This window comes from Myotis brandtii, unplaced genomic scaffold, assembly GCF_000412655.1.
Source record: "Myotis brandtii unplaced genomic scaffold, ASM41265v1 scaffold220, whole genome shotgun sequence".
Classification (NCBI taxonomy): Eukaryota; Metazoa; Chordata; class Mammalia; order Chiroptera; family Vespertilionidae; genus Myotis; species Myotis brandtii.
This window is the reverse complement of record NW_005358250.1, coordinates 2,317,197-2,330,073: the sequence shown is the minus strand read 5'-3', so window position 1 is coordinate 2,330,073 and position 12,877 is coordinate 2,317,197. Positions and strand designations below refer to the sequence as shown.

General features: G+C 44.0%; 1 protein-coding gene across 7 annotated transcripts in view; it reads left to right on the top strand.

Moving 5' to 3' along the window:
- Nucleotides 1–12,877, top strand: part of MED8 (mediator complex subunit 8) — a 19,848-nt gene that overhangs the window by 2,308 nt on the left and 4,663 nt on the right. For 4 of the 7 annotated variants that reach the window (XR_001362079.1, XM_014539577.1, XM_014539574.1 and 1 more), the window contains exons 2-7: nucleotides 534–652; nucleotides 1,322–1,466; nucleotides 1,969–2,109; nucleotides 3,696–3,777; nucleotides 4,540–4,788; nucleotides 5,614–5,674. Coding sequence is in view for 6 of the 7 variants with exons in the window: in XM_014539577.1 (XP_014395063.1) it covers nucleotides 534–652; nucleotides 1,322–1,466; nucleotides 1,969–2,109; nucleotides 3,696–3,777; nucleotides 4,540–4,788; nucleotides 5,614–5,674 (797 nt within the window). In the remaining variant the exon portion in view is untranslated. Of the gene's footprint in view, nucleotides 1–533; nucleotides 653–1,321; nucleotides 1,467–1,968; nucleotides 2,110–3,695; nucleotides 3,778–4,539; nucleotides 4,789–5,613; nucleotides 5,675–6,236; nucleotides 7,195–8,282; nucleotides 9,258–12,877 lie in introns of those variants that run through there. The other 3 variants (XM_014539573.1, XM_014539572.1, XM_014539575.1) reach the window with 3 other exon arrangements.

The following is a 12,877-nucleotide window of genomic DNA, read 5'->3' as shown; positions in this document are numbered from 1 at the left end:
TCTAAGTCAGTGATGGCGAACCTATGACACTTGTGTCAGAGGTGACACGCGAACTCATTTTTTTTGGTTGATTTTTCTTTGTTAAATGGCATTTAAATATATAAAATAAATATCAAAAATATAAGTCTTTGTTTTACTATGGTTGCAAATATCAAAAAATTTCTATATGGGACACGGCACCAGAGTTAAGTTAGGGTTTTTCAAAATGCTGACACGCCGAGCTCAAAAGGTTCACCATCACTGGAATAGAGTATACTTAGTACAGAGAAAAACCAGGCATGAATTAGGAAATGATGGAGAAAGGAATCAGTTGGTAGAAAGAATCGAGGTCAGGTGCATGAGTTGAAAGGTCTAAGAGTTGATGCTGTCTGTAACCCAAATACCAAAGATAGAAAACAACCTGGCTCTCCTATGCCAGTGAGATCCTGTGTTACTTCATAGTGTTGCATACTGTCATCCTGGCTTTTCAGCCTTCCTTTGCATGTGTCATACTCACACTCATCTGGGTAACCAACCTGTTCCTATTGGTGCAGAGGGAGGGGAAGCAACTTGAAGCGTCATTAGATGCACTGCTGAGTCAAGTGGCTGATCTGAAGAATTCACTGGGGAGTTTCATTTACAAATTAGAGAACGAGTATGACCGGTTGACCTGGTAAGGATGGCCAGGGTAATCTGGGGAGGGCTGCATGGGTGGGGGGGGCAAGCCTCCTGGTGAATAGGGCACCTCCAGTGATAGAACCATTTATCAGTTTGCAAACATCTTATGATTTGGTAAGAGCTAGGTTTCCCAACATTTAACAAATGAAGTATAACTTAGGGCCTCCATGACAAGGAAGTAGAGAAATGCCCAGTTTCCCAATCTAGGCTCTTTCCAGCTTTTGATTCTCACCCTTTGACTTCTTTGAAAAGAAATCCTCCCACTACAGTAGGAACACAAAGGTCATACTGGATCGCTTGCCATAGATATTGGTGAGCCTTTTAAATCCAACCTACTCTGGAAATATAGATCTTATTTCCAGGCCAGAAAAGAGGCTTTTACTCCGTTTCTGAACTTTTGGTGATAACAGTGTAGGCATGGTTCCTATTTTGCCACTGTTCCTCACCCCATTCAAGAAATGAACTTTTTTCTCCATCTGTGTCAGAAACTGAAAGTGTGTCCCTCTTTTCTAACCCCACAATCCCTATAAGACACGCTGGTTCCTACCCAGTCCAGCTCTAGGGCTAGGAGTCTTTTGGGGGTAAGTCTGAGTATTCCTAATCTGAAGGACCCCTTTGAGGCTACTTTACTGGGAATATTCTGACACCTTCTTACTACCACCAGGCCCTCTGTCCTGGACAGCTTTGCTTTGCTCTCTGGACAGTTGAACACTCTGAACAAGGTCTTGAAGCATGAAAAGACACCACTGTTCCGTAACCAGGTCATCATCCCTCTGGTGTTGTCCCCAGACCGTGATGAAGATCTTATGGTAAGAGGAGGAGAAGGGTACAACTTGGGAAATTAAGTTATTTGATAAGGACCTAGAGCACAGTCGTTGGCTGGTTATTGTAGAGGTTCTGAATGTGGAGCAATAAAAAGTGAGGCTGCATTTTGGAGGCCTTGCTTTTTGTCCTGGAGTTGGGGAGCTGCTCCCAAAGAAACCTGAGGACCTTGCCACCAAGGCAAAGGCCTTTCTCATCCAACACCTGTCTCGAGCAAAATGCATGTTCTTTTGTAACTTTGTATATTTTAGTCTTTGATTAAAACGTAGCAGAGAGATTTGCCCCTGTGTCTAGTACAGATAGGGGTGTGAGGAAACAGAGATGAATAATAGAGTGAGGGGTAAGGTGTCCTAGGAAGCTAAGTATCATACATCTTAGGCTGTGTTTTTCCTGAAAATGCACTGTTTGCCTGTGACAGGACCTATATATCGGTCCAGATTGAATCTTCTTGGAATGCCTAGGATGATTAATAAAATCTGTGTTTAACAGCGGCAGACGGAAGGACGAGTACCTGTTTTCAGCCATGAGGTAGTCCCTGACCATCTGAGAACCAAGCCTGACCCTGAGGTTGAAGAGCAAGAGAAGCAACTGACAACAGATGCTGCCCGCATCGGTGCTGATGTAGCTCAGGTTGGACTGATTCACTGCCCTGCTGCCCCCCCATCCCCCAAGTCCTACATGAGAAGCTAGGCTTTACTATTGCTGTCTCATAGGATGCACAGTTGATTGCATATAAATTGCCCCTGGAAGAGCACAAGAAAGCAGCTTCCCCACAATCATTTCTTGCTTGCCCTAATCTCTCTACCAATTTGTGTGTTACAGAAGCAGATCCAGAGTTTAAATAAAATGTGCTCAAACCTTTTGGAGAAAGTTCCGTGTGCCTGCTATCTAAAAGGCGCATGTGTAAATCTTTTTGCATTTAGTAGATGCTGTGGGCTTGATTTCTTGTTCCTTTCACCACTGAACATCCTGTGAATGGCAGTGTCTCCCACTCACTTAGCTTATTGTCAAGTCCATCATTCTGACTCTGAATCGTGGGTCCTTGCTGGGCTCTGCTAACAGCTTCCATCAGTTTAATGTCATATAGTTTAGACCAGTGATGGCGAGCCTATGACACGCGTGTCAGAGGTGACATGCGAACTCATTTTTTTGGTTGATTTTTCTTTGTTAAATGGCATTTAAATATATAAAATAAATATCAAAAATATAAGTCTTTGTTTTACTATGGTTGCAAATATCAAAAAATTTCTATATGGGACACGGCACCAGAGTTAAGTTAGGGTTTTTCAAAATGCTGACACGCCGAGCTCAAAAGGTTCACCATCACTGGAATAGAGTATACTTAGTACAGAGAAAAACCAGGCATGAATTAGGAAATGATGGAGAAAGGAATCAGTTGGTAGAAAGAATCGAGGTCAGGTGCATGAGTTGAAAGGTCTAAGAGTTGATGCTGTCTGTAACCCAAATACCAAAGATAGAAAACAACCTGGCTCTCCTATGCCAGTGAGATCCTGTGTTACTTCATAGTGTTGCATACTGTCATCCTGGCTTTTCAGCCTTCCTTTGCATGTGTCATACTCACACTCATCTGGGTAACCAACCTGTTCCTATTGGTGCAGAGGGAGGAGAAGCAGCTTGAAGCGTCATTAGATGCACTGCTGAGTCAAGTGGCTGATCTGAAGAATTCACTGGGGAGTTTCATTTACAAATTAGAGAACGAGTATGACCGGTTGACCTGGCCCTCTGTCCTGGACAGCTTTGCTTTGCTCTCTGGACAGTTGAACACTCTGAACAAGGTCTTGAAGCATGAAAAGACACCACTGTTCCGTAACCAGGTCATCATCCCTCTGGTGTTGTCCCCAGACCGTGATGAAGATCTTATGCGGCAGACGGAAGGACGAGTACCTGTTTTCAGCCATGAGGTAGTCCCTGACCATCTGAGAACCAAGCCTGACCCTGAGGTTGAAGAGCAAGAGAAGCAACTGACAACAGATGCTGCCCGCATCGGTGCTGATGTAGCTCAGGTTGGACTGATTCACTGCCCTGCTGCCCCCCCATCCCCCAAGTCCTACATGAGAAGCTAGGCTTTACTATTGCTGTCTCATAGGATGCACAGTTGATTGCATATAAATTGCCCCTGGAAGAGCACAAGAAAGCAGCTTCCCCACAATCATTTCTTGCTTGCCCTAATCTCTCTACCAATTTGTGTGTTACAGAAGCAGATCCAGAGTTTAAATAAAATGTGCTCAAACCTTTTGGAGAAAATCAGCAAAGAGGAACGAGAATCAGAGAGTGGAGGTATGGAGGGATCGGTGGCAAAATGGAGAAGGAAAGCCCTGAGTTTAATCCTTACTTCCATAAGTCAGATCTCTTTCCTCTTTTATAGAAAAAGGTTAGAAACGTGCCCAAAGGTACCAGCCATAGTAATAAGTAGTGGAGTGCCCTAGCTGGTGTTGCTAAGTGGTTAGCACATCAGTCCCTATCACTGAAGGGTCGAAGGTTCGACTCCCAGTCAAGGGCATGTGCCTGGGTTTCAGGTTCATCACCAGCCCCTACCGGGGCACATGTGGGAGGCAACCAATTGATGTCTCTTTCACATCGACGTTTTTCTCACTTTTTCCTCTTTTCTCCACCTTCTTCCCTTCCACTTTCTCTAAAAATCAATGGAAAAAATATCCTCAGGTGAGGATTTAAAATAAAAATAAATTTTTTAAAAATGGAGAAGGAAAGAAGGATAAGATCACTTTTATAGGAATGGTGGTTAGTAGCGAAGTGAGGACATATAAGAATGAGCTGCTTAGGAAAGGGTATACATCCATTTTGTTAGCTTTTTGTGTTTAAGTCCAGCCCTAGAACAGATGGAGGAAATGGGCAAAGTGAAAAGGGAGAATTCTGAGATAGTTGTGGAGGTTCTTTGACTCTTCCTCTTGGCTACCAGGGAGTCTAGATGCTGCTAAAGTCAGAACTCTAAGCCCTGGAACTCATACTGGTCTTCCTACTGCTAGGTTCAGTCCAGGGTCAGAGGAATACTTCAGGGTCCTCACTCACCTTTTTCTTCAGGTCTCCGGCCAAACAAGCAGACCTTTAACCCTGCAGACACCAATGCCTTGGTGGCAGCTGTTGCCTTTGGAAAAGGGCTGTCTAATTGGAGACCTTCAGGCAGCAGTGGATCTGGCCAGCCAGGCCAGCCAGGAACTGGAACAATCCTTACAGGAGCCTCAGGATTGCAGCAGGTGCAGATGACAGGTGCTCCAAGCCAGCAGCAATCAATTCTCAGTGGGGTGCAAATGGCCCAAGCAGGTCAACCAGGTAAGGTGGCAGGGATTGACATGGTGACAGACCTTGAGCAAGGAAGTGGGAATAAGCTGAATTGTCTGAGCCTTCAGCCTCCCCAGAGCTGGAGATTTTCTCCCATTCTCCTGGACTATGACCCAGAAAACAATTTTTAAGAGTAAAAATCTCATTTGAGATGCTAACAAACTCCAGAGAATGAAGAATAACTTTGAATAGCAGAAACTGCTCTCACCTCCAACCCCTATCTTAGACCTCTGTCTCAACCACCCTTCTGTTCCATTTACTCTGGATATTAGGTATGTGAGGGGTTTTTTCTTAGAGAAACCGGTGGTCAGACCTTAATTAAGACCATTTAGTAGGTGGGTTGAGAATTGATAAGCAGCAAGTTTCCTAGTGCTACATGTATTCTTTTCTCCATATTCTCTCTCCTGCTCACTTTTAGTGATGATGAGAACAGTCTGGAGGAGTTCAGATGCAAGTAACTAGAAGAGATATTTTCTTCTACACTATCTGAGAAAAGGGACAATTAAAATAAAAGTATATTCTTTTACCTGTGAATGGGGATCACACGGATTTAGCTATCTTTTCTATGAATAGGTGAGCAGGAGTCTGATCCCTCCCACCACCTCATCTGCCCCCAAACAGCCCTTTCCTCCTAGATACCGTTAGGGAGAGAGCTGGTGTGCAACCACGCCTCTGAGCTTTGGCGTCCAGGTTCAGATGCTACAGAGGTTCTGAGTTGATAGAGAGGGTGGCAGAAGGAAACCTAAGAGACCACATTTCTGAATTATCATAAAAGTCTTACCATGCGTCAAGTGTCTTTCTTTATGTTCCTTTTAGGGAAAATGCCAAGTGGAATAAAAACCAACATCAAGTCAGCTTCAATGCATCCCTACCAGTGGTGAGTGTGGCCAGCGACCTCAACTCCCAGATGCTCTTTGTAGAGCTAGGCAGTGAAATTGCCTTTTGCCCAAACTGACCTAGATGGGTACAATAAAAGGACATGGGCTTTCAGCAACAGACAAATCCCAGCTTTGCCACTGACTAACTGTGTGACCTTGGGCAAGTGACCTAATTTTTCTGAGCCTGTTTTCTTATTTGTAAATGATAGTAATCTCTATGTCATAAGGTTGTTATGAGGATTAAATGAGAAAATGAATGTAAAACACTTAGCACAGTGTCTATATATATAAAAGGCTAATATATAAAGTGTCCCCTTGGGAGTTCGACCGAGAGACTGGGAGTTCGATCACTCGCTATGAAATGCGCTGACCACCAGGGCGTGGCAGGGAATGAAGGAAGGCCCCACCGGCAGCCAGAAGGCCCCGATTGGCCCTGATTGCCAGCCAGGCCTAGAGACCCTACCTATGCCTGAATTTCGTGCACCGCGCCTCTAGTATGAAATAATTGGTATTTAATAAATGATAGTTTCTACAGCCACTTCTCCCTACTGCCCTCCTCAGTCCTTGATCCAGAACTGACCCTGATCTGATACTGCTTCATGTCAGTGGTGAGCTGATGAACACAGGATCATGGACCACTCTGTTCTGTTGGAAAGTCTGCTTATTTTGTGCTGCTAGAAACTGGCAGCCTCTGTGTTCTTAGAGGCACACTGTCTCTGCACGGCTCCATCCTGGCCATGTCTTCAAGCTAGGCGATGAGGCTTCTGGGCTGGGGTGAACAATCTACCTAAAGCTTTGGAAAAGCTTGGGCCTGCTCTGCTCTCCATGAGCCTGTGCTTCAAGGAAGAGCCGGATCAATCATGGGAATGGGTAGCCACCAGTACCTTTGCCTGCGTTTTTAAGTTGAAGAGCAGAGTGATTTTGAGTCTCTAGTCTAAGTTGCCTTTCTCACTCCTTTTGGGCAAGGGCAAGTGTTGGATCAGCAGAAGTGGACCAAAGGGTTTCTCTGAATAAAGTTACTTAAATTTTGATGGTCATATGTCAGGCATATCTGACAGCAATTTATGAGACTTTCAAGGTTGCTTCAAGTTAATTGTAATTTGTTCTCCCTAAAAAGTTTTATCTTTGATTAGCTTTGATCTAAAAATCCTGAGTTATGAGGACAGCCTTCTAGCTGCCTTTTTTCTGTTCTCTTTCATCACATCTAGTACTTTGGCATTTGTTCGGTGCCAGGCAGAATTCTGCCAGGCTGTGGCAGCAGAGGACTGGAAAAGTGGTCCCAGATGTCACATTCATTTCTGTTCCATCAAGACAAGAAATGGTATCCACAAAGTACACTGACCATATCACATAGCAGCACAGGGAGTCATGTCATTGGCTCTGAGGCAAAGCCAGACCTTTCTCCCACTTACTACTCTGTCAGCTCACTCAGGTGTTCTTTATCTTCTTATCCCTTCCCTTCCTACTGGTGTCAAAGCTAGCTCTCATATTGCCTAGGGCAGTGATGGCGAACCTATGACACGCGTGTCAGAGGTGACACGCGAACTCATTTTTTTGGCTGATTTTTCTTTGTTAAATGGCATTTAAATATATAAAATAAATATCAAAAATATAAGTCTTTGTTTTACTATGGTTGCAAATATCAAAAAATTTCTATATGTGACACGGCACCAGAGTTAAGTTAGGTTTTTTCAAAATGCTGACACGTTGAGCTCAAAAGGTTCGCCATTACTGGCCTAGGGTTTATGCTGTGCTTCTGTAAAATCCCTGAAGCAAACTTTTGGTAACTGCTATTCTTTATTCCACCAAAAGATTCCTTCCTGCTGAAAGGCACCAAAGCCATGTTTCTTTGTTGTCCATGGTTAATACTGACTTTATTCCCACTCTACTATTTGAAATAGATTCCTTGTCCTCCAAGAATGGAAATATTCTACCCCAACAGGAACATATGCAGTAACCTGACCTGTATCTTGTGCCCATAAACAAATACTCCTTATTCTGGAGGCATTCACATCTCCAACTTCTAAACTTTAAAAGCACATGCTCTCATTTCCAAGCCCGCTCCCACCCCCAAATCCTCTGGAGCGCACAACCTATGTAGCATCGCCAACTATGGGGTCCATACAACCCAGTAACCACCTCAGTGGAGAGTATGTATCTCCCACTCCTAACATACTCATTCCCTCAGGGGGGAATATATATGGAGTTTCCTTTGAAGAAGAGGCCATGATGGTCCTAGCTGGTTTGGTCAGTGGGTAGAGCATCTGCCTGTGAACTGAAGGGTTCCAGGTTTGATTCCAGTCAAGGGCACATGCCTAGGTTGTGGGCTCAATCCCCAGTGGGGGGGGGGGGGGGGGGGGGGGGGGGCGCGGAGGCAGCCGATCAATGATTCTCTCTCATCATTGATGATTCTATCTCTCCCTCTCCCTTCCTCTCTGAAATCAATAAAATATATATTTAAAAAAAAAAAAAGAAGAGGACATGATGTGCTCAAATTTAGGATTTGCAAAAGATAGCTCTCTTGCCCTACTCTGGTAATATTCCTCAGTTTCTGACTGCTCTGGTTTCTCCTCTTTGGGGCCCCTGGCGAATGATATTGTCTTCCAGGTTTGTATCTAGCATGGAGAAAACAGCAGCTGTGAAATCTCAAGATCTTACTCAGCACTGAGTTTCATCCTGAAAGGTGGGAGCTCACTGAATCACTGTCTGACACCCATTGCCTAGGACCTCTCCTTCTCCAGCTCTGTCCTAAGGTTGGGATTGGGTCATTGTTGAGCCTCCCTTTTGATCTTTGCCCCAGTCACCCTATTTTCTTCCCCTTCTGATGTTTATTGTTGTCTTACCTAGCTAGCTTACTTTAGTTAACCTTGTACTTTCTTGGGAAACAGCCAAGATAGGTAGGTTGTAGCTAAGTGCTCCTTCCAACTCCATAAGGGGTCCTGGCATTAGAACTGAGATGGAGAGGTTGTGTAGTGCCCACCTCCCATCCTGCTGCTGGGGAAATGAAGCTGAACTCTGTAGGAATGCCCTAGTGCAAGGCTGGTCCCTTTTCCCACCCCCATCTCACCTCCCCCAGGCAGCTGGGAACAACTTCTCCCTTTGTCTGAGCTTCTTGTCCGGAATAATCCTCCTATGGACAATGTGTTCTCTGTGCCCTGTGGACACAGGAGCCGTATGAGCTGATCCCAGCACCAGGCAGGACGGAGGCTGAATCCTTCCAAACGCCCACCCTGGGTCAACTCCTGATTACTGTTCAGAGAAACTACTGAGGGATGTACATTTTCTTTCATCTGCTTCAGATTTGGGAGGATAACTTACTGAATTTTAGCAACAGACCAGAAGTAGGGCCAGGGGCTTTGGTCCCCCCCCCCCCTTTTTTTTTAATCAGTCCTGATAGTTCATTGTGCCTAACTGGGGAGGCTTGATATGACTCTGGCCTTACAGCCTTGAACACATAGGGGCTAACATTTGGAAGGGATTTGCCACCCTGTATGGCTACAAGCCTGTACAGCATGTTACTATACTAAATATGGTAGGCACTTGTATCTAAACATAGAAAAGGCACAGTAAAAATAGTATAAAAAATGTATAGGGCACTTACCATGAATGGAGCTTGGATTTGCTGAGTGAGTCAGTGAGTGAGTGGCGAGTGAATGTGAAGGCCTAGGCCAGTGATGGCAAACCTTGAGCTCACCGTGTCAGCATTTTGAAAAACCCTAACTTAACTCTGGTGCCGTGTCACATATAGAAATTTTTTGATATCTGCAACCATAGTAAAACAAAGACTTATATTTTTTATATTTATTTTATATATTTAAATGCCATTTAACAAAGAAAAATCAACCAAAAAAATGAGTTCGCATGTCACCTCTGACACACGTGTCATAGGTTCGCCATCACTGGCCTAGGACATGACTGTGCACTACTGTAGACTTTACCAACACTGGACACCAGCATCACCACAAGCAAACGAGTAATGCATTGCACCACGACATGATGGCTGCGACATCACTAGGCAAAGGGAGGTTTTCAGTGCTATTGATCTTATGGGACCATCGTTGTATATGCAGTCTGTTTACCAAAATGTCGTGTGGCGCATGACTGTAGTCTGAAGGGCTTCGGAGTAAGCCACCGGATTCCCTGGGGATCTTTATTTTATTTTATTTTTATTTTTTTTGCCATTACATTTACTTCACTGGAAAAGATTGGAAAACAGCTCAAATTTCTTGGAAAGGCAAATAAGATTCTGTGTGATCTAGCCCCTGACTTACTTTCTATATTATCCTATCACTCACTCTATTCCCCAGGTATACAGACTTTTTTCAGCCTCCATTTCTTTAAAATTAAAATGTTTTTATTGATATCAGAGAGAGGAAGGGAGAGAGAGAAACATCAGTAATGAGAGAGAATCATCCATCGGCTGCTTCCTGCACGCCCCCTACTGAGGATCAAGCCTGCAACCCCAGCACGTGCCCTGACTGGCAATCGAATTTTAACCTCCTGGTTCATGGGTCAATGCTCAACCACTGAGCAACACCGGCCGGTCCAACCTTCATTTCTTTATTCCCACTGGTCCCTCTGCATGGAACACTTTGCCCCATTATTCTGTCTGATGAATACCCAATCATCCTTCAAAATTCAGCTCATGAGTCATTCCTCTGTGAACCTTTCCAACAACCCAATCTGTCCTCAATTCCTTGCCACTCCCACTGGTAAGGTCAATTACCTCTTTTATGCTCCACATTTGTACCTTGTACATACTAAGTCTAGCTCTTGCTGCCCTTTACTGTCCCCCAAGTTCAAGCACATTAAACTGTCAGGGTTTGAATCCCAGTTTTTCCACCTGAGAATTGTGTGATCTTTGGCAAGACAATGTGTCTTGTATTACAGCGTCTGTAATGTAGCATTTGGGTTAAAAGCAGGTTTTAGTGCCAGACTGCTTGGGTTTGAATCTGGCTGTGACACTAACTGTGTGGTTTTGGGCAAGTTAATTTACTTCTCTGTGCCTCAGGTTTTTGTTTTTTTTTTTAATTCATGGGGATGATAATAGTGGCTGTTTCATTGGTTTGCTATGAAGTTTAAATAGATTAATATAGAGAGAGTGCTTAGAATAGTGCCTGACAATAGTCGAAGCTCAATAAATATTACCTATCCTCAAGGTAGTGTCTAGAACTCTGCTCTCAGTAATTGTTGCTTAAATCAATGATTGACCAGTATTTCTGAGGAAGTAACCTTTTCTTTCCTCTGCAGCTTGTCTGTGCTCACATCTCAGGAGTTTGGCCTCAGAGACACCCTTTATGCTCATTTCATTTCCCATGGTGTCTCCTTAGCACCTCATGCATACAAATCACTGACTTATCTGATGTGATAAGACATTTTCAAATCTAGTTTTGTGAATTTTTTTTCTCCCACTTAGTTGTCATCTATACTCTTCCTAATGAGCCCAGTTTGGTCTCTTAAATTGCATCATTTTTATTTGAGACCAAATGACAAACTCCCTCACCTGAAATGTTCTATCTCATCCCTCCTATACTATGTCTCTTCCCTGTCCAAACCAGGTAAAGACTTAGTTCCATTGTCTGCCTACATTCTGTTTTTAAACAGGGCCTGCGTCACTCACAGATCTCTCTGCAGCTCTGATCAGTTCTCTCCTTGGTTGTCCTTGCTTATTTGCCCTGGCCTCCATCCTGCTTCACCTGGGTTATCAGCTTAACATTGCTGTCAGTTCTGGTTCCTCTCTCTTCTTCCTTCTCACTCTGATTGCTCTGGTTCAGGCCTTCATTGTGTCACATCTGTACCTCTCAGCTGTTCTCTCAGATGGTCTCCATTCCTCATTTTTCTCTTGATAATATAGCTTACTGTCATCAGGTTTATCTTTGTAAAAGGCAATGGGGATCATACCAACCCCCTTTCTTAAAAATCAGGGACACACCCAATACAAATGAAACTCCTCATTCTTCTTTAAAAAAAACTTTTTTTATTGTTATTGATTTCAGAGAGGAAGGGAGAGGGAGAGAGAGATAGAAACATCAATGATGAGAGAGAATCATCGATTGGCTGCCTCCTCCAACCAGTAATTGAACCGTGACTTCCTGTTTCATAGGTCAATACTCAACCACTGAGCCACACTGGCCAGGAAAAAGTTCTCATTCTTTCATTCAAAACACTTCATGATAGGGGGCCACCCTATTTTTTAACCTTCTATCATAAGTAGGCCTTCCATTCACCTTATTCTTTAACCAAACAGAATCACTGTGCTTTCCTCCATCCATCCCTTCATCCACACTTTTCCTCAGCCTAGAATACCTATTTGCTTCCACCTTGCTATGTGACCTTGAAAAGATCCTTCACCCTTTCTGATCCCATTCTTTTCATCTGATAAGCAGTGATAATAGTACCTTACAAGACTGAACCATAAGAACACCTGGAAAGCAACTGGCCCCATGCTTGCCAGAGAAAGTACTGAATAGTAAGCTACATTTTCTCTTTTACCCTTTTGGCTCTTCTCACACATCTTCTAGATCTTGCTAACTCTTCCATTTTAAGAATCTCCCCTAGTTTGTCTCCTACCCCAAAGCTTCCCCTTTTCTCTCTCCAGAGCTCTTCTTGCAGGTTTTATCACAGCCCTCTTCCTTCTGAGTTTCTTTTTCAATGATCAGTTCAGGGAACACTCTTTGATACCCATGGCATTGGCTACCTACTCTTGTCCCTGACCTCTCAAGAGTCCAGGCAAACCCCCAAATTCCAGATGATATGAGTGTTTGCAAACAGCCTCTCCCTTCTGCCAGCCAGATGTCTTTCCAGCTCCATTTTCCTCAGCCAAGGTCCCAGCCTTAGGCAGTGTATACCTTCTATCTGGCTAAGGCCCAGGGACATGTAGAATGATTAACTGACAAACCCTTCACCCTCATCTTGGCTCCCTTGTCCTCACAGACTCAGCACTCCCCTCAACTCCCCCATGTGAGTACTGTGTAGAAAGTGCCCTTTGTCCTTTACAAGATGGGCATGGGGAAGCTTGACACAGCCCCTAGGAGGCTACCTGACACTCCTGTTGTCCCTCAGCCACCAGGGGTGGGCAAACTTTTTGACTCGAGGGCCACAATGGGTTCTTAAACAAAACCGGAGGGCCGGAACAAAAGCATGGATGGAGTGTTTGTGTGAACTAATATAAATTCAAAGTAAACATCATTAAAAAAAAGGGT